The sequence below is a fragment of the Erpetoichthys calabaricus genome, chromosome 2 (genome assembly GCF_900747795.2).
Source record: "Erpetoichthys calabaricus chromosome 2, fErpCal1.3, whole genome shotgun sequence".
Lineage (NCBI taxonomy): Eukaryota > Metazoa > Chordata > Cladistia > Polypteriformes > Polypteridae > Erpetoichthys > Erpetoichthys calabaricus.
In genome coordinates this window covers 234,399,638-234,424,883 of record NC_041395.2, presented here as the reverse complement: position 1 = coordinate 234,424,883, position 25,246 = coordinate 234,399,638, and the positions used below count along the sequence as shown (strand labels likewise).

The following is a 25,246-nucleotide window of genomic DNA, read 5'->3' as shown; positions in this document are numbered from 1 at the left end:
TGTCTTTAGGCAGGTGGGACTGAAACTGCAGTATCTTAAGAAACCTACATGCATTCACAGAGACAATATGCAAAATCAATTTCAATTAAAGAAAATTACTCATTTTTAACACTTATTAGATGCAATATATGTAAAAAATTCTGTTACGAAAACTCTTATAAAGTATTTATAACAAATAAATTATTCCAAAACATAGGGAAAAAAATCATAGGCCAGAAGGAGGGTAGATGTGGGGATGACCTGTATTGGTTAAACAGATGGATGATGGCACACAGCTATGTGTCATAGCACAGAGTCATGTAACCAACTATTATGCAACTGCTGACCAAGAGAGGCAGTGGTTCGTGAAGGCTGTGATGTACACTGTAGCTTTTGTGAGAAATGTCCATAAGGACAACAGTGGAATGAAAAGGCTGTGGATTCAATTTCGTTCGATTTATTCTTGCATAGAGCTGTTGCCGGAGTGCAGGCTCAGAGATCAGTAATAATTTCTCAAATATAATGTAAATACAAACTTTGCAAATTACTAATTACTTAGTGAGTACATATACAAATACATATTTGTTCAAATAGTAAGGAAAACATAGTTTGAAACTAATTAACATAAATGTAGCCCAGCAATCTCTGTCAATTAAGTATTTGCTGAATTATGACTGGTTGACAACTGAAGAAAGGAAAAAAAAAAAAAAAAAAAAAACTCTAGAATTTAACCTCTGGAGGGTCCATGGTCAATTATAACAGAGAAAAGACAATATCAGCGGATGTCATGAAGGGACTGTTAGGAGACTGAAGCTCTATATGTCTGGGTGTTGTCCAGCTGGAAAATGTCACCAATTTTTCCATGAAAGGAGGCAACATGTAACAGAATCTCTTCAATGTTTCAAACTTTTCTAACAAACAGCAAAGAATACTGGCTGTCCTAGATGATGGCACCAACACCGTGATGCATGTCATTCTGGATTGCACTGTTGACTGTGTTCTCTTCATGTCTGAATCTGGTGATCAGAAGCAGTAAGGCTGAGTCAAGACCAATCACTGCAGATGACTTGACACAATATGAATGAAGTCTATGTAGCTTGAGCACAACACCAGTTCAAAAGCAGTCGTGATGGCAAGCAGTCAGTGGAAGATGTCATGATGGATGTAGTGAATGGGGCTACATATCTGCAGTCCAGCAGGTGAGTGATTACATTAAGACATTGTTCAACAATCACCAAGATTCTATCCTATTCTATTCCTATCTTTTTTAAATTTGGCAAGTAATGCTCTAAATGCATTAATGAATGTAATGAACATTTAAAATAGCTTTCACAGTTTTTGTTAAAGGGTCTGAAATCAATCCCTGAAAAATCTGCAAGTTTCTGTTCTCAGCAGTGCTCAATGTCCCTTTTCTGCACTCCCAAGTCATTCCTCCACCTAGTCTGAATAATAATAAATAATAATTAATTACATTTATATAATGCTTTTCTCATGATTCAAAATACTTAGACAGAGGGGATTCACTTCAACCACCACCAAAGTGTAGCACCTACCTGGGTGATGCGACGGCAGCCATTATTGCACCAGTACTCTCACTGCCCATTAGCTATTAAGTGGTGAAGGGGTGAGCGAGACAACCAGTTAGAGACAGGGGATGATTAGAGGGTCTGAATGGACAGGGCCGTCATAAGGAATTTAGCAAAGACATCGGGATAAATCCTACTCTTTTCATAAGATGTCCAGGCATCTTTATTGACAGCAGAGAATTAGGACCTCAGTTTTCATCTCATCCAAAAAAAAGACTTAGAGCACAGTGTCCCTCTCACTGCACTGTGGCATTGGCATTCCGACACAGACCACAAGGTAAGTGTCCCCTGCTGGTGTCACCAACACTTCTTCCAGCAGAAATCCAAGCTTTTCCTATATGGTCTCCCATTCAAGAACTGGTCGGGCCTGAACATGCTTAGATTCAGGTGGATGACCTATTCTGATGTGCATGTGGTATGGCTACTGGTTACAGTTTCATGTGCACAAGTTAACACTTTTAACATAGTATTAAGAAAGGACAATCAAATACAAATTCTGATAATTTTTTGTAATGAAATAAGCAATTAAACAATATGCAAAAAGGTATTGCACTTATTTACTGGTTTCTCAACACTAGACACATAATAAAAAAATTTTTTTCGTTCTAAGCATGTGTGCAAATTAAAAATTGGAGAATTGTTTCAATGATCTCAGGAAAAAGTCCTGTCATGAAACAACAGTCATTCCATAAACAAAAGAGTACCTACAGCATCATATATATGTGCTTTCTCAATTTTTTTACTTTTAATAAATTTGCAAAAATCTCAAGCAAACTTTTTTCACATTGTCATTATGGGGTGTTGTATGTAGAATTCTGAGGAAAAAAATGAATTTAATCCATTTTGGAATAAGGCTGTAACATAACAAAATGTGGAAAAAGTGATGCGCTGTGAATACTTTCCGGATGCACTATAGATATGCATGACAACGACATCTGTGGTTTTGCAAAACAAACACATTTTTCCTTCATAATGATTTTAAAGCGCAATAAAAACCTGGAGGCAAATTTGAAAAGAAAAAGAAAACTAGCAGATAATAAAATAAAGTGTGCAAATGCTCCACAAACTTGACATAAATAGTGCTTTACTTTCCTATTGTACCTGGGTTGATTGGTCATTCACCTTAAACTAATCAGCTGACATCATAAAGAGGGACTATCTTTGAAAGGCACACATATTCCCATTTTTTAATAACAGAATTAAAAAAACTGTCCCCCTTAGAAATTTACATAATTAGAAATTTTTTGATGTGTTAGAGATGTGCTTGCTGGTTTGTGATGTCAGAGGCTGAGATTAAAGCTGATTGGCTAAAGGCAAACAACTGAAACTCAAAGATATCAGATTGTTCAACCTGGCTGCCAAACTAATATACAATGCAACCATTCTTACCCAGCCTAATGCCAGATTTTTAAATTAAAAAAATTAATAATCTAATGCTGTAGTGAAATTTCAAAAACATTTACTCATCCATTTTTGAAGTTACTTAACCTCATTCAGAGTCATGTGGGGCCAGAATTTATCCTGACATCTGGGTGTATAATAGGAGCTCAGAGCTTACTAAATCATTCAGCAATACTTACTATAAAAGGATAATATAAAATCTTGTTTCTCTGTCCAGCCCGGAAGATAAGATGCTACAGCATGAAGCTCAAAGAGCTGGTAAGGTGGCCCCAAGTTAACGAGTCAAAGAAGAAAGAAGTACGAGGCTACAGCAAGAAGCCAAAAGTAAAACCACTGACGAAAGACAAACTCGCTTAGCCACTAATACACAAGTGAGGCGAGCACATCGGTAAAAATGAAACCACTGAGTATAGAGAAACTCACTTAGCCGCTGATAGACAAAGTGGGGGGGGGCAGCATGGGCTTTTTACAGCATGTACTTACACAGCTAGTATAATATAATATAATATAATATAATATAATATAATATAATATAATATAATATAATCTATATATATAAAATCCCTGTGTGCTTCCAGGTGTCCGTGTGTGGGTGTCTTCTGGTGAAGTGCGCATGCGCGGGGCACGGTGCAATCCGCGATATTACTGTCAGAGAAAGTTACAGGCGTTTTACGGAAATACAAACCAGTATTACTGCGAGACGAAATTAAAGGTACACAATACAGTGACGCAAATTACTGCCACATACAAGCCAGTATTACTGTCAGAGGAGATTAAAGGCATATTACCGACGCGCACGCCTGTATTACCGCCAGAGAAAATTAAAGGTATATTACGGACGTACAAGCCAGCGGATGTACAAGACGGTATCCTTCAATAAGGGAGCGCACAGACATCCTTCAATAAGGGCGCGCACAAAAAGGCGAGCCTCAAAAGGGCGACCTCAATTGGGCGCAGCGAATAAAGGCGCACGTAAATAAAGATCTGTACCTTTGTTGCTCTTCACATATTCCAGAGCCATTTGAACTAAATTACCTACGAACGCCTTTATTCGCCGCGCTCAATTGAGGTCGCCCTTTTGAAGCTCGCCTTTTTGTGCGCGCCCTTATTGAATAGAGCCGTACAAGACAGTATTACTGTCACAGAAAATTAAAGACACACAATACCCGGCGGCAGCCCATGAAGAACGGTCAGCTCAGCAAGTAAACATCAACAAAAGAAAGGCTGAAAGAAAGAAAAATACGACCAACAAAAAGAATGAGGTCAAAGTCCCCTGCCATTTAATATAGACTGTTCCTACTAATGTTTATGCACTACTGTTCTAGTGCCCATTATTGTAACGGGCTAAATGACTAGTATAATATAATCTTCTTCTATAAATATGCTACCGTGGCTGTTCGTTTGTCTGTCCAGGATTTTAAATCACCTGCAGTTCGCAAACCGTTTCACCTATTGACTTAAATTTGGTACACATATACTATGTGACGTCTACTATCCGCTTTTGGGGGTGATGATTTTATTACTCTTTTTATTTTATTTTATCGTAGAATCAACTCTCGGCACCACGCAGCAGGCGGCCGTATGGCGCATGCGTACGGGCGCCGTTCTCATTCCCTACCACCTTCGCTAATCATTCTTGAGGCAGATTGAAGACTTAAGTGCCAGATTAAGTGAAAGATTAATGAAAACGTACTAAGTAATTGCAACACAAAAACTAACTTAATCAGTTTTAACGTGAAAAGATGCTGACAAAAGAAGAGAAGCAGTGGGCCTCTAGGGTGGAGTAAAGAAGAGCTGCTCAGGAAGCAGCAAGCACATCAACCTCTGAGCAAATGAATGCTAAACGTACAGAGAAAGAGGATGAATACTATGAATGCTTAAGTCAAGTGTATTCACTGCACGTTATTGTGCAGTGCGCCATTACTGGTATAATATAATATAATATAATTAGGACAAAATATTGAAAATTCCATTTGTTTTCAGACTATTTCACTTAAATTCCACCCCATGAGCAACTTATATAACATAAATAACTCATATAGATGGACTTTAATGGTGCCATATTTATATCTTCACCTTCTAATAATATTTTCAGGAGTTAAATCGTGTAGATAAAGCTGAAGACCAAAGACATGTAGCTGAAATATAAAGTTGCCACATGCTTGCTTGTTTTCATATTCCAGACATCAAAACCTTACAATTTTCCCCTAAAAATCCAATTCAAATTTTGATCTTCCTCTAAGATTATTACTTAGTAAAAGGTTTTAAAACTAAAGATTCAAATACCATTGCTGACTTACTATGAAGCGCTGAGCTGTTCTTTAATCATATATAACAGTTTATTGTAATGACTGTAATATACAGTGCATCCGGAAAGTATTCACAGCGCATTACTTTTTCCACATTTTGTTATGTACAGCCTTATTCTTAAAGTAAACTTTTTTCACGTTGTCATTATGGGGTGTCGTGTGTAGAATTCTGAGGAAAAAAATGAATTTAATACATTTTGGAATAACGCTGTAACATAACAAAATGTGGAAAAAGAGATGCGCTGTGAAAACTTTCCGGATGCACTGTATTCCTTTACATTCGAGATCTTAGAGTAATATTTGCAATGTACAATCATATAATTACACTGACACTTTGCAATACACAAAAAAATTATAGGTTACCTGTTGTGGTTCAATACCCATGTCTGCTAATGCTGACATGAAAAACATCTTTGCTGGCTTCCCCACCACTTCAGCCTCAATGTCACATGCATACTATGGGAACAGAAAAGATGAACTATCAATTAGGAAAAAAATATTTGCATGTAAATAAACATACTGAACTTATGAGGAAAACTACTAATTTTTCTGCTTCTGTTTTTGTTCAACCATTTTCTGGACCCAGATTTTTCATTACAGAATTTTTCATACTCAAGGTGACACTCAGTTATATTGGTTCACTTCAGAATCATCAATTACAGCAAAATGCACCACTCTAAGTTTTAGTTGAAATGTGTAGCAGCCAATGATAACCAATGATGACATTAAGCAAGTGTATAAATGCCACACAAATAAAGATCACCCATGGAAATGGGCACAGGTCCCTGGAGGAGCCAAAATATACCACTTTGCCATCAGGCTTTCCTGCATTATTATTTAATATACAGGAATACTATGTATATGAAAAAATCATACTGTAAGTACATTACAAACTTAGCTTTAATTTTGATAAAGGAACAGGCAACCTTGAGTTCCTGGTAGGATAATTACTAACATGGCATATTCTGTAGATCATTTGCATTACCTCTAAAATGTTAACTTATATTTAGTCATTTACCAATTTTAAAGTTAATATTGTTCCCATATCTGTTAAGATGTGCGTGTTAGGTTGTTTTTTTTTTCCAATTTGCTCAGAATGAGAGTGAGTGTGGATGTTATAGAATGGTGCGCTGTCCAGGGCTGGTTCAAGCCTTGAACTTATGCAGAATAGATTCCTGCACCTGAATTAGATTAAGGGGGATCTAGATTGCTAGCATTGTGTAGGGCGTGGTCACTAGAAATTTGTTCTCTTCTCAAAATTCTGTAAGATGAGACAATAATTGATTTTCAGGAAGAGAAGTAGTATTAGAATTTATGACCTGTTGCCTGGACCAGGAAAGCAACACCAATGATTAGACAATTCCTTGATTTTTTTATTCTTTTGAAAGCAGAATGTTTTCAGTTCTGTACTCAGTAACCAAATGATAAAAGAATAAAGTGATCTTTTCTGTAATAAAGCTTTGAAGTCATCATAGCATTCATTTATAAATGTAAGGGGGGGGGGGGGGGTGCATTCCCTTGAGCATCCCACAAATTGTTAAAGCTGTGGCTCCTTCAACATCAACAAACTCACATCTGCTTTCGTGTTAAAACACATGCAATGTGTGATGTGAATGGCAGAATATCAATTAAAAAAATTTAAGAGTTCTTTTAAAACAAATGATAAAATATGACAAAGTTACTTATATCATTTTTGTGTGTTGAGATTTTTAGAAGTAGATGTTTTTGATATCATTTTTCAAAGTAGGGCTAATCCACTCTTCTTTAGAGTAGTTATAGTGAAAATAAAATGTGAGGTGCATGCTAAAGCCAAAAAGCTGCTCAAAAAGTTGAAGGATTTGATAGACAAAATCCATCCAGTGGAGTTGATGAGGGACATGAGCAGACCAGAGCCCCTGATAGTGTGTAAAACTAAACACATCTTTAAGCTATGAGTAAAAGTAGGCAAACTCAGTGTTGAAATTACACCTCTTAGTCTTTAAGTATACAGTGAAACCTTGGTTGTCAAATAACTCTCATTGATCAAATCGATTTCCAAGCATATTTACCAAACAGAAAATGCACCGGTTTTCAAAAAGAATCTTGGTTCCCGAACAGGCAAACTGGCAACCATGTGCTCTGTGGGCTGAGATGTACAGTGGGAGAGAGTCAGTTATGCCTCAGTACCCGCTCACTGCAGACTCCTGTTCGGGTTTGTGCAGCGACTCTTCTTGATTTTCTTTGTTTTGTTGTTTATTTATATAAATTGTTATTAAATAAATCAACACAAGTTCGAAGAAGGATAGTGATAGCAGCAAAGCGAAAAGTAAAGTTGTTAGAACCATGACAAAGGTTAAAAAAAGAAATTATATCCAAACAATGGCATTTATGTTTTGGATCCTGCTATGCAGTTCGGTGTGGTGAAATCAACTATCTGTACTATACTCAAAAATAAAGAGATACTCAAGGGAAATGATGTTGCAAAAGGAATGAAACTTTTTACTAAACAAAGATCAAAGGCAATTGAAGAAGTGGAAAAATTGTTGCTGATTTTGATAAACGAAAAACAACTGGTGATAGTGTTTCGGACGCTATAATTTGTGAAAAAGCAAGGTGACTATATAATGACCTGTTAAAGAAAAACCCTAGTGCTAATGTGTTCAACACTAGTTAAGGGTGGTTCAAGAAATTTAAGAGGAGAAGAGGCATACATAGTGTGATTAGGCATGGTTGGGGGCTGTGAGTTTGAACTAAGAAGCTACTGAGAATTATGTGCAAGATATCAGTGATTATGTAAAGGCTGTAGGTTTTCTTTCCCAACAAGTGTTCAACTGTGATGAAACCAGTCTATTTTGGAAAAAATTGCCAAGGTAAACCTACATCACTCAGGACAGAACACATGCCAATGAAGGACAGTATGACTCTTTTGTTATGTGGAAATGCAAGTTGGGACTCCAGAGTCAAGCCATTCCTTTTGTACCACTCTGAGAATATGAGGGGGTTTATGAAAAATAACATGATGAAAAGTAAATTGTCTGTTATGTGGAGGGTTAATAGTAAGGTCTGGGTAAACAGACAATTTTTTATTGAGTAGATCTATGAGGACTTTGCCCCAAGTATGAAAAAAAACGTCAAGAAAAAAAAAGCCACTAAAATGCCTTCTTTGTGATGTACAATGCACCTGCTCACCCTCCAGGCTTGGAGGATGAGTGGGTGGTGGAGTTTGATTTCATCACAGTGAGTTCTTGCTCCCTAACATGACACCTCTAAGCCAGCCCATGGACTAGCAGGTCATTTTGAACTCTAAGAAACTCAACAACACTGTTTCAAAGGTGTTTTGAAGTGACCTCTGACAGAGAATTAACACTCTGAGATTTCACTTCAACATCCTAAATTGCTTAAGTACCATTGACAAAACCTGGGGGCAAGTGACTTGCAGGACCATAAACGTGGCCCAGAGGAAATTGTGGTCAGACTGCGTAGCAGACAGAGGCATTAAGGGCTTTGAGGCTGAATCTGTTGCGATTGTGAATGATATTGTGTCTCTGGGCAAAAGCATGGGCTTGAAACTTGATAATGCTGATATGGAGGGGTTAGTGGAGGACCACAGGAATGAGCTCACTATGGAAGAACTGGAACATCTTCAGAAGGAGCAGCAAAAGATGGTGGTAAAGGAAATGTCTTCAGAGACAGAGGAAGGAAGACAGGATGTTGCTAGTTCTTTGATCAAAAAAATGTGTGTGATATTGGGTGAGGTACAATGTTTTGTGGAAAGACATCACTTTGACAAAGCTGTAGCAAACTGCATCATAAACCTTTTCAATGACAATGCCATGTCTCACTTCAAAAACATTTTAAAATAAAGGCATAAACAAATCTCACTGGACAGTTTTTAGTGAGACAAAGGCCCAGTGAGTCTCAAGCAGAGCTGAGTAGTGCCAAGAGACTGAAAAGAAAAAGAGAAAAAAACCTAGAAGGACAGTTACCTGATGTTTTTATGGAAGGTATCTACCCTTCCAAACAATAACATCTCTCCACTTTCCTTTCCTTTCCAACTTCCATTATGCCATCAACTATCCTCCATACAGGTAAAGTGAAGTTAAATTTTCATCTATATTTTATTTATGAAGTGTGTTTATTTGTTTTGTACAAGATTTTGTATGTATTTTCATTGCTTTGTATATGGTTTTATGCATGAAGTACTGTTATAAAGGTTAAAATAGCAATCATTAGGGGTTTGGGAATAGATTAATCCATTTCACATTAGTTCTTATGGGAAAATGGTTTCAGTTTTCAAACAAATTAGAAAGAATTATTTTCGACAACTGAGGTTCCACTGTATAGATAACCTTAGTATAAACGGAAGATGTCACAATGCTAGTTAAAGCTGATGCTTCACAGCACCATGTTAAGGTTCAACTTTAAGTTTATGGTCACATACAGTAGTAATTGTAGTACTGTACATAGCACAATGAGGCACGTGTATGTCTGCTCTAGACCATGGAAGTTGAGGAGACTCAAATGAAGCCCTAATTCTGATTGTGTCTAGTTTGTTCATTCGTCACATGTCCATATGGGGCTTTTCTCCTGGCACTGAGCTTTATCCCTCAATCTCAAAGATATTTAGGTTAGCTAGCCTAACCATTATCTATAAATTGTCCCAGTATTTCTGACTGAAGGCATGTAAGCATATGCACCCAGTCACTCATTGTTGGTTCAGTTCCTACCTTCATGCGAGGCTCAGTGGGAATAACAAGGGTCAGAACAAAGTTAGAGTACACACATAAAAATATGTTAATTAATTTTCCCCAGAGTGTGATATCAAGTCCATGTCTAAAATTACCACTGGGACTTTTTTCATTTTACTTGTTTTATTTTTACTCTATTTAACAGATCTTTCAATAAGAATGATTTAAAAATGGATGAGGAAACTCTCTGTAGTTTTAACAGAGACCAAACACAGAACCTACAGATTACAAAAATTTACGAATTATCAGATGACATGACTAAATTCAAAATGTCCAGTAAATGTTTCACTCTGTAATAAAGGTGTAGATGACTGATAATCTGGCTAAACAATTAATTTAAATGCATTAGTTTTGGAGCCTAGCCCGCTGTCAGCTTTCTTTATTCCAAAACCTTTTAAGTCTTTATTTCCAAAAACCTACATAAATGAATGGAAGAGGGTATAAGAAGAGAGAGAAGAAACACCAATTACACTAATGATCAACTTATCATCACACTGGAAACAGTGCATCAAAGATAAAGACCTGCAGTAATCCTAACAGAGGCGAAAAACAATAGATAGAATACAAATTAAGGCTGTATACTGTATATGTTTTGAATTCCTACTATTTACAAATTTCAAAATTAACTTTATTCAGTATTCCAAATTGAATAAACACAGAAGACTGCATCTTTGATGAATTGTAAAAACATTTTTGAAGGAAATGTAAATAATTACCTCAAGTGCTTTCATATAAACACCGACATCAAGTTTTAAGCCATCAGTTTCTTTGTAGTAACGTCTGAAACATAAATTAAATTTTAGCAATGAGTGACAGATGAAAAAAAACTAAATTAAATGGATGTAAATCTTTTCCCTATAGTATGATGTATTACTTTTTAAACATGTGCTTTTGGGAAGAAGAAAAGTTTCACTGGCTCAGCAGAAAACATCTGAAAATATTTAGAAAACAGAGACAAATGTATTCAGTTAACTAAGAAGTCAAAGAACTTCAAGAGGGCCAAAGAAAATGAAGTATGTTTTCTTTTGAATATAGAAGAGACACACAATGCTATATATACTACATTTAAAATGTCTGAAACTCAGCCATGTCTTCCTATCACTGAAGTCTACATTAAACCACCATGTACAATGGTTTCACAAAGTGTGGATATAGGTGTATTGTCTATGAGAGTAACAGCTTATCACAGTCACTATTATCCAATGGAAGCAGCTGTTAAAGTATCTCAAATGGAAGCTACTCTTTTTTCTCAAGAGACAGGAGCCCCAAGTGTGCTAACATAGCGCTCATACTGTAGTTCATAATTTAAAGCACTTTTTCCAGCATGCTCCTCCTTACACCTACTTGCTCACAGCTTTTTCAGTTAGAAACCTTGTCGCTATAGGCTCACTCTACGATACTGTGCTATTGGTACTACATCTCAAAGTCTCCCTGGTGATTAAATAACAATGAACAGGAACCCCTGCCCACTTTAAATGTATGCAAATGATATTGAGTAACAGATGTGCAATCATCTCCTCTTCAAAGAGTTATCAATTTGCTACCAAAAAATTATTTGTTAAAAGTCATTTTGGGATCTGATTGGGAGATTATATAGTCTTCATGATAATGTTAAGTATGTTTAAAAATGGTCATTTAAATTTAAAAAGACAGTGAAACAGAAAAAAACAATTTACAAATATTTTACAGGCATTTTAAAAAGAATAATCACGAATACAGATACATAGAAATTGTATTAGACTTCAAGAAGACTTAGATTGGGTTTCTTTTTATTTTGAATTCAATCCTGCAAAAATCTTTTCATAGACACAGGGGTTGCTTTTTGGTAGGGAGAGTGCAGTAAGGGTTGCTTAATTCTAATTTTATGCTTTATCATTCTCTGCCATTTTTGATTATTTAGTGGTGTATATCTTTGCCTTCCCATGCTGACCTTTGCAAGAACAGACGTTAACCTTCCACGGGCCGGCGTGCATGGCTTCATTTTCAGATACTGCCATGACAGAAGAAATTATGCAGCCAATTCTCTATCCCTGACCAAAACAGATGCTGAATGTAAATCAATCCATTTCCACAAGCCTCTGTGCACTCTGCTTCAGTGATTCTGACGCTTTGGTCTTGAACACTGTAGGACAAAGTTAGACAATAAAGCATTCAACCTGCCATGATGTCAAAGTGCTTCCCTTTGCTGGTCGTGTACCAGATAGTCTTGCACTGAGATTAAGGTAATGGTTCTGTTTAATGCAATGATCAGTTTAAAAAAAATACAAAATTTGTTGCTGCATATACCTGGAGGTATTTAAACAAAATCTGTACAAAATTCATACAGACTCTCCCTTATAAATCAGGCACAGATACTGCAGTTGTCATAACAATAACACAAAAAATTAAAAGTAATATTACCCTCTTCCTAATGCAAAAAGCACTGGGTTCTCAAGGCTGATCAACACATTAAATGCTTCATTAAGATTCCTGTAGGAGAAATTATCAGCAGCATCTCCAAGAACCACACAGTTTGGGCTGGACTTTTCAATTCCATCAAATTCTGGAATAACATCTGAAATTATCAAAAAGAGCACCAGAGGAGTTGACCAAATTGCAGCTCATCTTAGAAATGAATTCACAGATTCAAACATTTTACATTACTTCAAAAACCATCACCTTATGAAAGCAACCCATTAAAACAACAATCAGAAAAAGCAAAAGGCAGGTTGAAAACAATATTGCTGATAAATCAACCCTTATAGATAAAAACACATACTTTCTTCTTTACTGTTACAGTAAATGCCTTACAAAACATTTTTAATTTAATGCAAAAAAAAAACCTAACTGATGCCATATCGGTTTGTGGAATCAAAGAGACACACACATAAAATGTTGGCTTGTATTCATGACAATAACAATGCACAAAACATTGTGACCACTAATTCACCTAGACTCATGAACTGGGTATTGATTGCAGAGTTTCTTTGTATGCTGCAAGTCGCTGTAAATAAAGGATTAAGATACATGGTAAACCACCATGACATGCTATGCAGCAAACACAAACCTTTAATGTCATTAAGAGTGGATGTTCTTAACAGTTAAAAGGCTGTGCTTATGACTGACTCCTAAGCATATCATATTTCCTATTACTAAATAAAAAGGCATAACTTTTTTTTATTATGTAAACATTCACTAATGGCATTCTGTAATGCGTTTTCATTTAACAATAAAGGAAATTCTGCTTGGTGTCAAGATTTGCTCAGCATCTTTGTGACATATGTGCATGAAACAGATAAATCCAAACGAACAGGAAAAGGAGTTCATGATGCCTGTGAGTGTGTTCTCCGTTTTCTCACATGAGGTTCCAAAGACAGCTGAAAGAAGCCACAAAAAGGAGGGGCACAATAACCTACACACACAAGACATGCCCCTTTGAGGAATTTCCACTGAGGACACAAAGGTTTTCAGCAGAAGGTCTGTCCAATAAGGTCAAACAAGACTAAAAAAGTGACAACTGCTTTTGGCCACATCTCCAAAGGACTGGGAATAGAAACAAGTGCAGGAAGCCAAGTAGTCAATTCAATTCATCCCTGTGCTGGATATCAATTATACATAAGGTGATCTCAGATTAAGGACACAGCATACAGTTTTACTGAATTTAAAGGCTTTGAAATTAACAGGCTTGGAATAAGATTTAACACTTATTAATCAGTCAAAATAGATCACAGTTACTAATTATGAACTGTGATCAAAACTTTATGATACTAACTAGTACTGTAAAATTCAAACTCTACATTAAACATAAAATGAAAAAAAGTTACATTTAAAAGCTTCTGTTAAATGTAATACTGCAAGATACAAGATGAACAATAGAGTGGAACAGTGGTTACCACTGCTGCTTTACCGATCAAATGTTCTCAGTTTGAATGCCATATTTGGTGGTTGTCAGTGTCCTGTATGCATGTTCTCCTAGTATCTGTGTGGGTTTCTCCAGGGTAAGCCAGTGTTCCTCCCACATCCCCTAAACCATGCAGTTTAGGTTAACAGATGATTCTAAAATGTCTCCATGTAAATGTGGGGTGTGAACACAAGTATGTTTAGGTACAGGGGTCTGGAAAGTCAGTCCTGGAGAGTCATAGTGGTGGCAGGTTCTTCTTCCAACCTGACTGCTTAATTATAAATCAATACTTGCCAATAACAGATCTTATTTAATTTTATGGCTTATTAGCATTTTCATTCAGTCATGTTAGTTCATTCTTATATTGTAGATTTTTTTCCTTCCCAGTGGTATCATCCAAATGATCTAAAGCCTGAAACAGATTTGTAATTCTCAGTTCTTCATTGTTTTCTCTCTTTCAAATAATGTATTTAACCAGATAGCTCAAGATGAATACACAAAGGTATAAATTAAAATAACCTATATGGAGAACTGCTGGTTCCTTTGTAATTTGCATCTTACTGCTAAAAAGGAGCAATAAAAAACAGCGAATGTAGCTGTTTAAGACTAAAATAAGCAATTAAAAGATAAGTTCAGTATTTTTCAAGTAGAAGTTATTTCTTCAGATTTATTGTGTATTTTAATTTACCACATAAAATTGTGTTTAAAAGTGAAGCTTTTTTTAATTTTAAAAACACCTTGTCTGTTCTTGCTGCTTACAGTGGGGCCGAAGGGTATACAGGTCCATAGGAGAATGAAAAACCCTTAAGACTTACTAAATACATTGACTTTGAAGTACCAAAGGTTTTGATTTAAGGAAAAATGCCTTTCATCTTTATGAGGCCTACGTGTGATAATGAAACAAAACTAGAAATAATTTACAGAAGCTAGAGACAACCAAATACTACCTCAAACATTTCGACAAGCATTAATCACCGTCTTTCCTAAACAAAATACGGACTTATACTTGTTACAATGTGCATCATACAGACCAATTTCACTCCTGAATAATGATGTTAAGATACTCTCAAAAATCCTAGCTAGAAGGATGGAGAAAGTGCTGCCCTCGGTAATATCACAAGATCAAACTGGATTTATCTTCAAATCTCCGACGCTTGTTTAATGTTATATATTCACCAGCAAAATAAAACACCCCAGAGATATTACTATCATTAGACGCAGAAAAAGCATTTGATATGATTGAATGGAATTACCTTTTCACTGCATTGGAGAAATTTGGGTTTGGCCCGAATATTTGTGCATGGATCAAACTACTGTATACCAATCCAGAAGCTTCAGTTTGTATTAATAACATTTGCTCAGACTACTTTAAACTAGAACGTGGTACCAGACAAGGATGTCCCTTGTCGCCACTGTTGTTTGCAATCGCTACTGAACCACTGGCGGTTCACTGCCGAAATTCTTATCAGATAAAGGGAATTGTCAAAGAAGGACTAGAACAGAAAATTTCTCTATATGCAGATGATATGGTCTTATATATATCAGACCCAGAAAACACTGTCCCTGCTGTTTTAACAGCACTAACAGAATTTCAAAAGAAATCTGGTCTTAGAATTAATCTGAATAAAAGTATACTCTTTCCAGTGAATTCACAAGCATATAATATTAGATTAGACACCCTACCTTTTACCATAGCAGATCAGTTTAAATACCTAGGGGTAAATATCACAAGTAAACATAAAGCTCTTTATCAACAAAATTTTGGCGTCTGTATGGAAAAAATTAAGTAAGACTTGCATAGATGGTCAACTCTTCATCTCACTCTAGCCGGAAGAATTAACATTGTTAAGATGAATATCCTTCCTAAACTTCTCTTTTTATTTCAAAACATTCCAATATATATCAATAAATCGTTTTTTAAACAGTTAGATTCAACAATAACCTCATTCATTTGGAACTCAAAACACCCACGTATACGAAGAGCGACCCTACAAAGACCTCAGGCAGAAGGTGGCATGGCTTTACATAATTTTCAGTTTTATTACTGGGCAGCAAACATACAAGCCATAAAAACCTGGACACAAATAAATGAACATACACAGGCTTGGTCCGCAATAGAAGTAAAATCCTGTAGTACTTCTTTATATTCCCTGCTCTGCTCTCCAATAAATGAAAGTTATCGCAAATATACTAATAACCCAATTGTGCTTTACTCACTCAGAATATGGAGCCAAATTAGAAAGCATTTTAAGATGGAAAATCTTTTATCAGTGGCACCTCTGCAAGAGAACCACCTCTTTCAACCTTCGCAAGTATATCCAGTTTTTAATACCTGGAAAAGTTTTGGGATTAAAATGCTCAGAGATCTTTATATAGACAACATATTTACATCTTTTGAACAATTACGTTCAAAATTCAACCTCCCAGCTACACATTTCTTTTACTATCTTCAAATTAGAAATTTTGTTAAACAGAAATTGCCTGATTTCCCCCACCTTGCACCCTCCACAATGCTGGAAAAAATACTGCTCAATTTCGAGGAAATAAACACTATTTCCGCAATATGTAAAATCTTATTAGAGTCCCTACCTTTCAAAGATCCAAGAGGACATTGGGAAGAAGATCTCTTAATCAATATATCAGAAAAGGAGTGGAAGGTAGCAAAGCAGGGAATTCACTCGAGTTCTATATGCGCAAAGCATAGAATTATTCAACTAAAATTATATATCGAGCCCATCTGTCTCGCTTAAAACTGTCCAAAATGTTTCCAGGGCAGGATCCAACCTGCGAACGCTGCAACCAAGCTCCTGCCTCACTGGGTCACATGTTCTGGGCCTGCACCAAACTAACATCATTTTGGACAAAAATTTTTAAGTGCCTCTCAGACAGCCTTGGGGTCACAATCCCTCCTAACCCATTAACAGCAGTGTTCGGTGTTCTTCCAGATGGACTTGAATTTGAGAAGGACAAGCAAATGGTGATTGCATTCACTACACTTTTGGCACGCAGACTTATTTTGTTAAATTGGAAGAATCCTAATTCTCCTCTTATAAGTCAGTGGGAAACCGATGTTTTATATTATTTGAAATTGGAAAAAATCAAATTCTCAGTTAGAGGATCTGTACAAAATTTTTTCAAAACCTGGCAGGATTTAATCAATATTATTTTAGAATAAGAGAAATAACTATTACCGCATTTAACTCCCTTCTCCATCTCTTATTTACATATATATTTACTTCTCCCTTTCTTTTGTTTAATGTTGCCTTATTAAAAGGCCTTAAGCAATTTTCCTTTAGCTAAGCTCTCCTTCTCAGGGGTGGGGTTTGATATGTCTTCAAATTTGTTGGGTTATAAATTGATCTGTTTGTATGGAATGACGAGCTGTATATACCCGGCGTTGCCCGGGGCAGAAGTAACCTAATCGGTCAAACACTTACATATATACCAAAGTAAACCTAATCGGTCAAACAGCTTCATATATACAGAAGCGAACCTAATTGGTCAAACAGTTATGCATGTGCAGAATGATTTTACAAACATTATGCGTGTTAACAATCATTAAAAAGAAAAGATTGAGGAACTGTTCTTCTATATGTGATGAAGCCACTAATAAGACAGATTTTTTTCAGGACCCAGCTGTTTCATAACTAAACTACTGCCACCCCAAAGTAATGCCTAATAGTGGTTTTTGGGGTAGCTGTGGAATAAAAAGGGTGTTTTTTAGTCAGTAAGAATCTGACAGTACCCTTCAGTACGGGCTGAAGGGTGCCTATGTAAGGTTTTACATCCTTCCCGTATGGAAAAAAAAACATACTAAACTTTTTTTTCATCATTACAGATAATCTCAGTCAAATCGAAGTACGCATTCTCAATTTATTTTTATCTAATTTTTACTTTTTCACAAAGCCATCCCATGCCAATTTGTATGAATAAACTTTTGCTAGAGAGTTAGCAAAAGTTTATTCATGCACATATTTTAATACGGATAATCTATCTCTAATCAAGGTTCTCATTTTCATTCTAATTTAAAATAATAATAGATACTCATTTTTTTCTTCTGTTTTAGAAAAACCAATCTATGCCACCTACGTCTTCGTCAAGTCAGCTTCATCCAGCTTCATTACATATAGAAGAAGAGTTCCTCAATCTTTTCTTTTTAATGATTGTTAACACGCATAATCTTTGTAAAATTATTCTGCACATGCATAACTGTTTGACCAATTAGGTTCGCTTCTGTATATATGAAGCTGTTTCATCGATTAGGTTTGCTTTTGTATTTATGTAACTGTTTGACCAATTAGGTTTGCTTATGTATATAGATTAGCTGTTTGTCCGATTAGGTTCGCTTCTGTATATATGAAGCTGTTTATCCGATTAGGTTCGCTTTTTTTATATATGTAACTGTTTGACCGATTAGGTTTACTTTGGTATATATGTAAGTGTTTGACCGATTAGGTTACTTCTGCCCCGGGCAACGCCGGGTATATACAGCTCGTATATATATATAGCAAAATACCCGCGCTTCGCAGCGGAGAAGTAGTGTGTTAAAGAGGTTATGAAAAAAAAAGGACACATTTTAAAAATAACGTAACATGATTGTCAATGTAATTGTGTTGTCATTGTTATAACTGTTGCTGTCTTTTATATATATATATATATATATATATATATATATATATATATATATTATATATATAATATACACACACACATAAACATTTATATACATATACATATATATACATATCTACATATACACATGTACATATATATACACACACATACATAAACACACACATAAGACTTACTGAGTGAAACGGGCTTTCATTGACAATCATGTTACGTTATTTTTAAAATGTTTCCTTTTTTTTTCATAACCTCTTTAACACACTACTTCTCCGCTGCGAAGCGCGGGTATTTTGCTAGTATATATATATATATATATATATATACATATACACACATACATGCAGTTTTAATAACACAGAAATCAATATAAACATTAACATCATTATCATATGAGAATATGAAGTAATATATAAGAAGCACATTTCATATAAATATAAATTATTAAACAGTAAAATCTTCTTCTGTAATTTGCTACCGTGGCAATTTGTGTGTCTGTCCAGGATTTTAAATGACCTGTAGCTCGCAAACCGTTGCACCTATACACTTGAAATGTGGTACACATATAGTACGTCACGTCTACTATCCGCTTTATGGGTGATGATTGTTTTAGTCTTTTTATCTTTATTTTATTTTATTGTACAATCAAGTCCTATCTGCGCACAGCAGGGCAGCCGTGGGCGGATGCGTATGGTGTATTCACTCGATGTTATCGTGCATTGCGCTGTCAGTGGTATTTTGATAAAAGAATTTGAACAACATATAAGAAGCGTATAAATTATTAAACAGTAAAACATTAACATTTAAGAAGTAAAGTTACATTAAGTACTACTGCTGTGCCTTCGGGTATACCTCATTTTTTGTTTGCCCATTACATGCTTAAATGTATACATTTTTTGGTGCACCTACCCGAGAACACGCGACATATAACCGAGCGTGGGAGAAGCATGGATTTTAAACACGCGTTGAGTTGATGTGATGGTCTCCCTCGTGAAATAACTGGTAATGTTTGACTAAAATCTACAGCGAGTAAAACGACATTAGCTCCTATTTTTTTTTTTACGATCTCTGAGATGTTGCTTTTTTCGGTTCAAGGCTTCATAAGCTCTTTTATGTTGTATGGTGTACTTATCCCAAACCATCATCTTTGAATGTTGCAAGACTTTCGCCTTGTATGTAGATCGGGGTAATTACATTCATTGCATTCCTAGTCTGAATCACAATGTGATTGTATGGGTGGTTACCTGGCACTGTAGGGTTGCCACCCGTCCTTTAAAATACGGAATCGTGCCGCGTTTGAGAATGAAATTGCGCGTCCCGTTTTGAATCAATACTGGACGGGATTTATCCCGTATTTTTTTTATCATTTTTTTTTTTAAGCAGCGTCTCATGCAAATCATCCCACACGCATTTTATGAAGATGCCTCCTTTCCTACTTTTGATTGGGTAATACTTGATGTCATCGTTAGTTTGATTGGTGTTTTTAACTGTCCAGTGAGTAGGGCGTGTCTTTCAACCGTAAGCAGATTTTTTGCACTGGTATCACTGACCTCGACGACGGCGACGTTATACGTCAAAAATAAATTACGATAAATGACGATTTTAGCGATACTTTATTACGACGGCGGCTACATAGACACGATCAAATAAAAACAAAAAAATCAAATAATCATTCTACATTTTCAAAACGTCGAAAAAACGACGGAATGAAAAAAAGGCCCACCCGACGACCCACCCATTCCATTTTTATATATATACATTACAATGAAAATTAATAAAATAAAAATATATAAAAAAAAAAAAACTAGAAATAATTATTTTATCATGGATTCCTGGAATGATTATTTTTAAGGCAAGAATATACTTCCTTTTCACTTGTCTGCTCATATACTTTGTCATGTTGTGGGTGGAGTTATAACAACTCCAACAAGTCCACTACACCAAGCTATATTCTGCTTATAAACCTACTTTTGCTTCTGTAATTCAGTTTTTCAGCAGTTAAGTTCCACCATGGCTTATAATAACAGACAGATGCTTTCTCACTTCATTTGATTATTTTTATCTAAAGAGCTTACTTTTCACCTATTACATTCTGTGTTACTATTTTACATAGCCTACAGACACATATTCATGCCAAGTGGCAGTGTAGAGAAAAGAGCATATATGAGTTTCACTGTACTTTGTGCAAATAACAATACATCTGAAGTGAACTGATTATACTGCATTGTATTTTTAATAAAACCCTTAGATTTTTGAAAGAACCACACAGAGCAGACTGAAGTGACACAAACCAAATTTTTCATTGCATGATACTCTTGTGGAGGATATGTTAATAAAGGAACTTATAACAAAGTGTTTGAGTGAGTAAACTCACTGACATTCATGGATACCATGCAATCTGTAAATACGTGGGGAGAACATTTAACAATTCATGTAGACCATGGCACTTTGAGGCAGGAATGACAGCTCTGTTCTACCGGGAGAAGCTGGCATAAAAGATGCTCTGTGAGCAGCAGCGGCGGCTGTGGGAGGGGGCACAGACACAGCACTCCCTGCTGCTAGAGTCCACCAGCCCTGATGCATAGCTGCTGGTTAGCAGCTGGGTGAAAGAGTGGCATATGCATTGCCCCTTACCCTGGTTTAGTGGAGTGAGGCAGAGCTGGAAGGCATGCATGACCGTGCCAAAAGGAAAAAGCAGGTGAGAGCTGGGTGGAAACAGCAACTGAAGAAACCAGAAAGTCCTTTTTAGGTCCACCTCAGTCCGCTTAAAGTGACTAATTCCATTCATTAGTCTGCCCTCACCCCCCCAATAAAACAATATTCTCTCTCACTGAAGCACACGTGTACATTATCAGTCCAGGGGCAGCAGGAAATAATTTTGCAAAATAGTGAAATAAGTTTCCACATAGTGAAAAAATCTAAGGGATCATGTGACTTTTCAGTTATTATTGCCTAGTTGTCTTCAGAACAGAGACAGCAATTCATATCTGGGCATCAACACTCAAGGATGACAATAGCAGCGCTTGGTGATGACTTTCCAAAGTGAATCCATGCCCCTAGCCATGAAAAATGCTGTGGAGAAAAATAAGCAATTGAGTAAAGTTTACAGCCTCCTTTTCAAATGGAAGAATCTCATAATGTATTGTTTTTTGCTTTCTTTCCTTGTTAAAGTGACATGGATACTTTATTTTGCAATATGCACGTCATCTCAAGACGTGGATCAATACTCAGTAACATTTTTGACTTGGAAAATTGATAAGATTCTGTAAATTTTAAGACTTTTTCTTTCACCTATGAACCTGTGTAGCCTTTATCCACATTGTAAGTTGCAAGAATAAAGAAGCCATTTTTTAAATTTATAAAAAATGATTCACTTCAGAACACAATTTGAGTGACAAATTAATATACAGTATACAATTGATTGTGAAGGAATAACTTTGACTAGAAAAATATCGGGTTTGGTTTACTGGATATACAATTTAAAGAGATTGTTATTTTCATGGGAATTGTTACATATGCATTATTTTCACTTTTACTTTAAAACTTCTGTAAAAACAATACTTGTCCTTTATTTCTGGCTCCGGGCATGGTTAAATCTCTTTCTAGCAGGATGTATAACGCTGCTCGTGTTGTGAAGAGGGGTCGGCTGAACGCATGCTAAGGTGATGCCGTTGGATAAGCTGCTGTCTTTCTGTTGCTGCTGCTGGCGAGGTGCATGTTTTGTTTGTCGCGCTGTGCGTCAATCATTTAAAAGCCTGTACAGCAGCTGTCCTTTAGCCGCTTCGTGTCTCTGCCACTCGCGTTGTCAAGGGCGGGTGGGGGTGGGGGGCTGAAAGCACACTAAGGAGAAGCGGTCGGGTCATCTGGCTTGCTGCGGCTGGCGAGCTGCGTGTTCTGCTTGTCGTTGTTTTAAGAGCTGGGAGCACATGAAGTGTGTATGCCAAAAGCATTCCAACAATGACCCTGGCCATCTGTGACAATATATATTATAACATATAGATAAAAGATAGCAATCAGAGTGGCTGTTTATATATACAGTGCATCCGGAAAGTATTCACAGCGCATCACTTTTTCCACATTTTGCTATGTTACAGCCTTATTCCAAAATGGATTAAATTCATTTTTTTCCTCAGAATTCTACACACAACACCCCATAATTACAACATGAAAAAAGTTTACTTGAGGTTTTTGCAAATTTATTAAAAATAAAAAAACTGAGAAATCACACATACATTAGTATCCACAGCCTTTGCTCAATACTTTGTCGATGCACCTTTGGCAGCAATTACAGCCTCAAGTCTTTTTGAATATGATGCCACAAGCTTGGCACACCTATCCTTGGCCAGTTTCGCCCATGCCTCTTTGCAGCACCTCTCAAGCTCCATCAAGTTAGATGGATGGGAAGCGTCGGTGCACAGTCATTTTAAGATCTCTCCAGAGATGTTCGATCGGATTCAAGTCTGGGCTCGGCTGGGCCACTCAAGGACATTCACAGAGTTGTCCTGAAGCCACTCCTTTGATATCTTGGCTGTGTGCTTAGGGTCGTTGTCCTGTTGAAAGATGGACCGTCGCCCCAGTCTGAGGTCAAGAGTGCTCTGGAGCAGGTTTTCATCCAGGATGTCTCTGTACTTGGCTGCAGTCATCTTTCCCTTTATCTTGACTAGTCTCCCAGTTCCTGCCGCTGAAAAACATCCCCACAGCATGATGCTGCCACCACAATGCTTCACTGTAGGGATGGTGCCAGGTTTTCCCCAAATGTGACGCCTGGCATTCACACCAAAGAGTTCAATCTTTGTCTCATCAGACCAGAGAATTTTCTTTCTCATGGTCTGAGAGTCATCAGGTGCCTTTTGGCAAACTCCAGGCGGGCTGCCATGTGCCTTTTACTAAGGAGTGGCTTCCGTCTGGCCACTCTACCATACAGGCCTGATTGGTGGATTGCTGCAGAGATGGTTGTCCTTCTGGAAGGTTCTCCTCTCTCCACAGAGGACCTCTGGAGCTCTGACAGAGTGACCATCGGGTTCTTGGTCACCTCCCTGACTAAGGCCCTTCTCCTCCGATCGCTCAGTTTAGATGGTCGGCCAGCTCTAGGAAGAGTCCTGGTGGTTTCGAACTTCTTCCACTTACGGATGATGGAGGCCACTGTACTCATTGGGACCTACAAAGCAGCAGAAATTTTTCTGTAACCTTCCCCAGATTTGTGCCTCGAGACAATCCTGTCTCAGAGGTCTACAGACAATTCCTTTGACTTCATGCTTGGTTTGTGCTCTGACATGAACTGTCAACTGTGGGACCTTATATAGACAGGTGTGTGCCTTTCCAAATCATGTCCAATCAACTGAATTTACCACAGGTGGACTCCAATGAAGCTGCAGAAACATCTCAAGGATGATCAGGGGAAACAGGATGCACCTGAGCTCAATTTTGAGCTTCATGGCAAAGGCTGTGAATACTTATGTACATGTGCTTTCTCAATGTTTTTATTTTTAATAAATTTGCAAAAACCTCAAGTAAACTTTTTTCACGTAGTCATTATGGGGTGTTGTGTGTAGAATTCTGAGGAAAAAAATGAATTTATACATACCTATATATATATATATATATATATATATATACACACATACATACACAAACATATATATATATATATATATATACACACATACATATATATATATACTAGCAAAATACCCGCGCTTCGCAGCGGAGAAGTAGTGTGTTAAAGAGGTTATGAAAAAAAAAGGAAACATTTTAAAAATAACGTAACATGATTGTCAATGTAATTGTGTTGTCATTGTTATGAGTGTTGCTGTGTTTTATATATATAAAATACAGACACACACATATAAACATATATATACATATACATATACACATATATATACATATCTACATATATATATATACATATACACATCCACATATCAACATATATATATACACATATATACAGACACACACGCTTTATGGGTGATGATTGTTTTACTCTTTTTATCTTTATTTTATTTTATTGTAGAATCAACTCCTATCTGCGCACAGCAGGGCAGCCGTGGGCGGATGCGTATGGTGTATTCACTCCATGTTATCGTGCATTGCGCTGTCAGTGGTATTTTGATAAAAGAATTTGAACAACATATAAGAAGCGTATAAATTATTAAACAGTAAAACATTAACATTTAAGAAGTAAAGTTACATTAAGTACTACTGCAGTGCCTTCGGGTATACCTCATTTTTTGTTTGCCCATTACATGCTTAAATGTATACATTTTTTGGTGCACCTACCCGAGAACACGCGACATATAACCGAGCGTGGGAGAAGCATGGATTTTAAACACGCATTGAGTTCATCTGCTGGTGTCCCTCGTGGAATAACTGGTAATGTTTGACTAAAATCTACAGCGAGTAAAATGACATTAGCTCCTATTTTTTTTTTTTACGATCTCTGAGATCTTGCTTTTTTCGGTTCAAGGCTTCATAAGCTCTTTTATGTTGTATGGTGTACTTATCCCAAACCATCATCTTTGAATGTTGCAAGACTTTCGCCTTGTATGTAGATCGGGGTAATTACATTCATTGCATTCCTAGTCTGAATCACAATCTGATTGTATGGGTGGTTACCTGGCACTGTAGGGTTGCCACCCGTCCTTTAAAATACGGAATCGTGCCGTGTTTGAGAATGAAATTGCGCGTCCCGTTTTGAATCAATACTGGACGGGATTTATCCCGTATTTTTTTTAA

The 25,246-nt window shown here is 36.7% G+C and overlaps 1 protein-coding gene across 1 annotated transcript in view; it reads right to left on the bottom strand.

Annotated features, from left to right (window-relative positions):
• lhpp (phospholysine phosphohistidine inorganic pyrophosphate phosphatase) overlaps positions 1 to 25,246 on the bottom strand; it is a 290,090-nt gene that overhangs the window by 163,823 nt on the left and 101,021 nt on the right. Inside the window, exons 3-5 of the mRNA XM_028795255.2 lie at positions 12,403 to 12,556; positions 10,719 to 10,782; positions 5,639 to 5,731 (exon numbers count right to left, since the gene is read on the bottom strand). Coding sequence (XP_028651088.1) covers positions 5,639 to 5,731; positions 10,719 to 10,782; positions 12,403 to 12,556 — 311 coding nt within the window. The remainder of the gene's footprint in view (positions 1 to 5,638; positions 5,732 to 10,718; positions 10,783 to 12,402; positions 12,557 to 25,246) is intronic.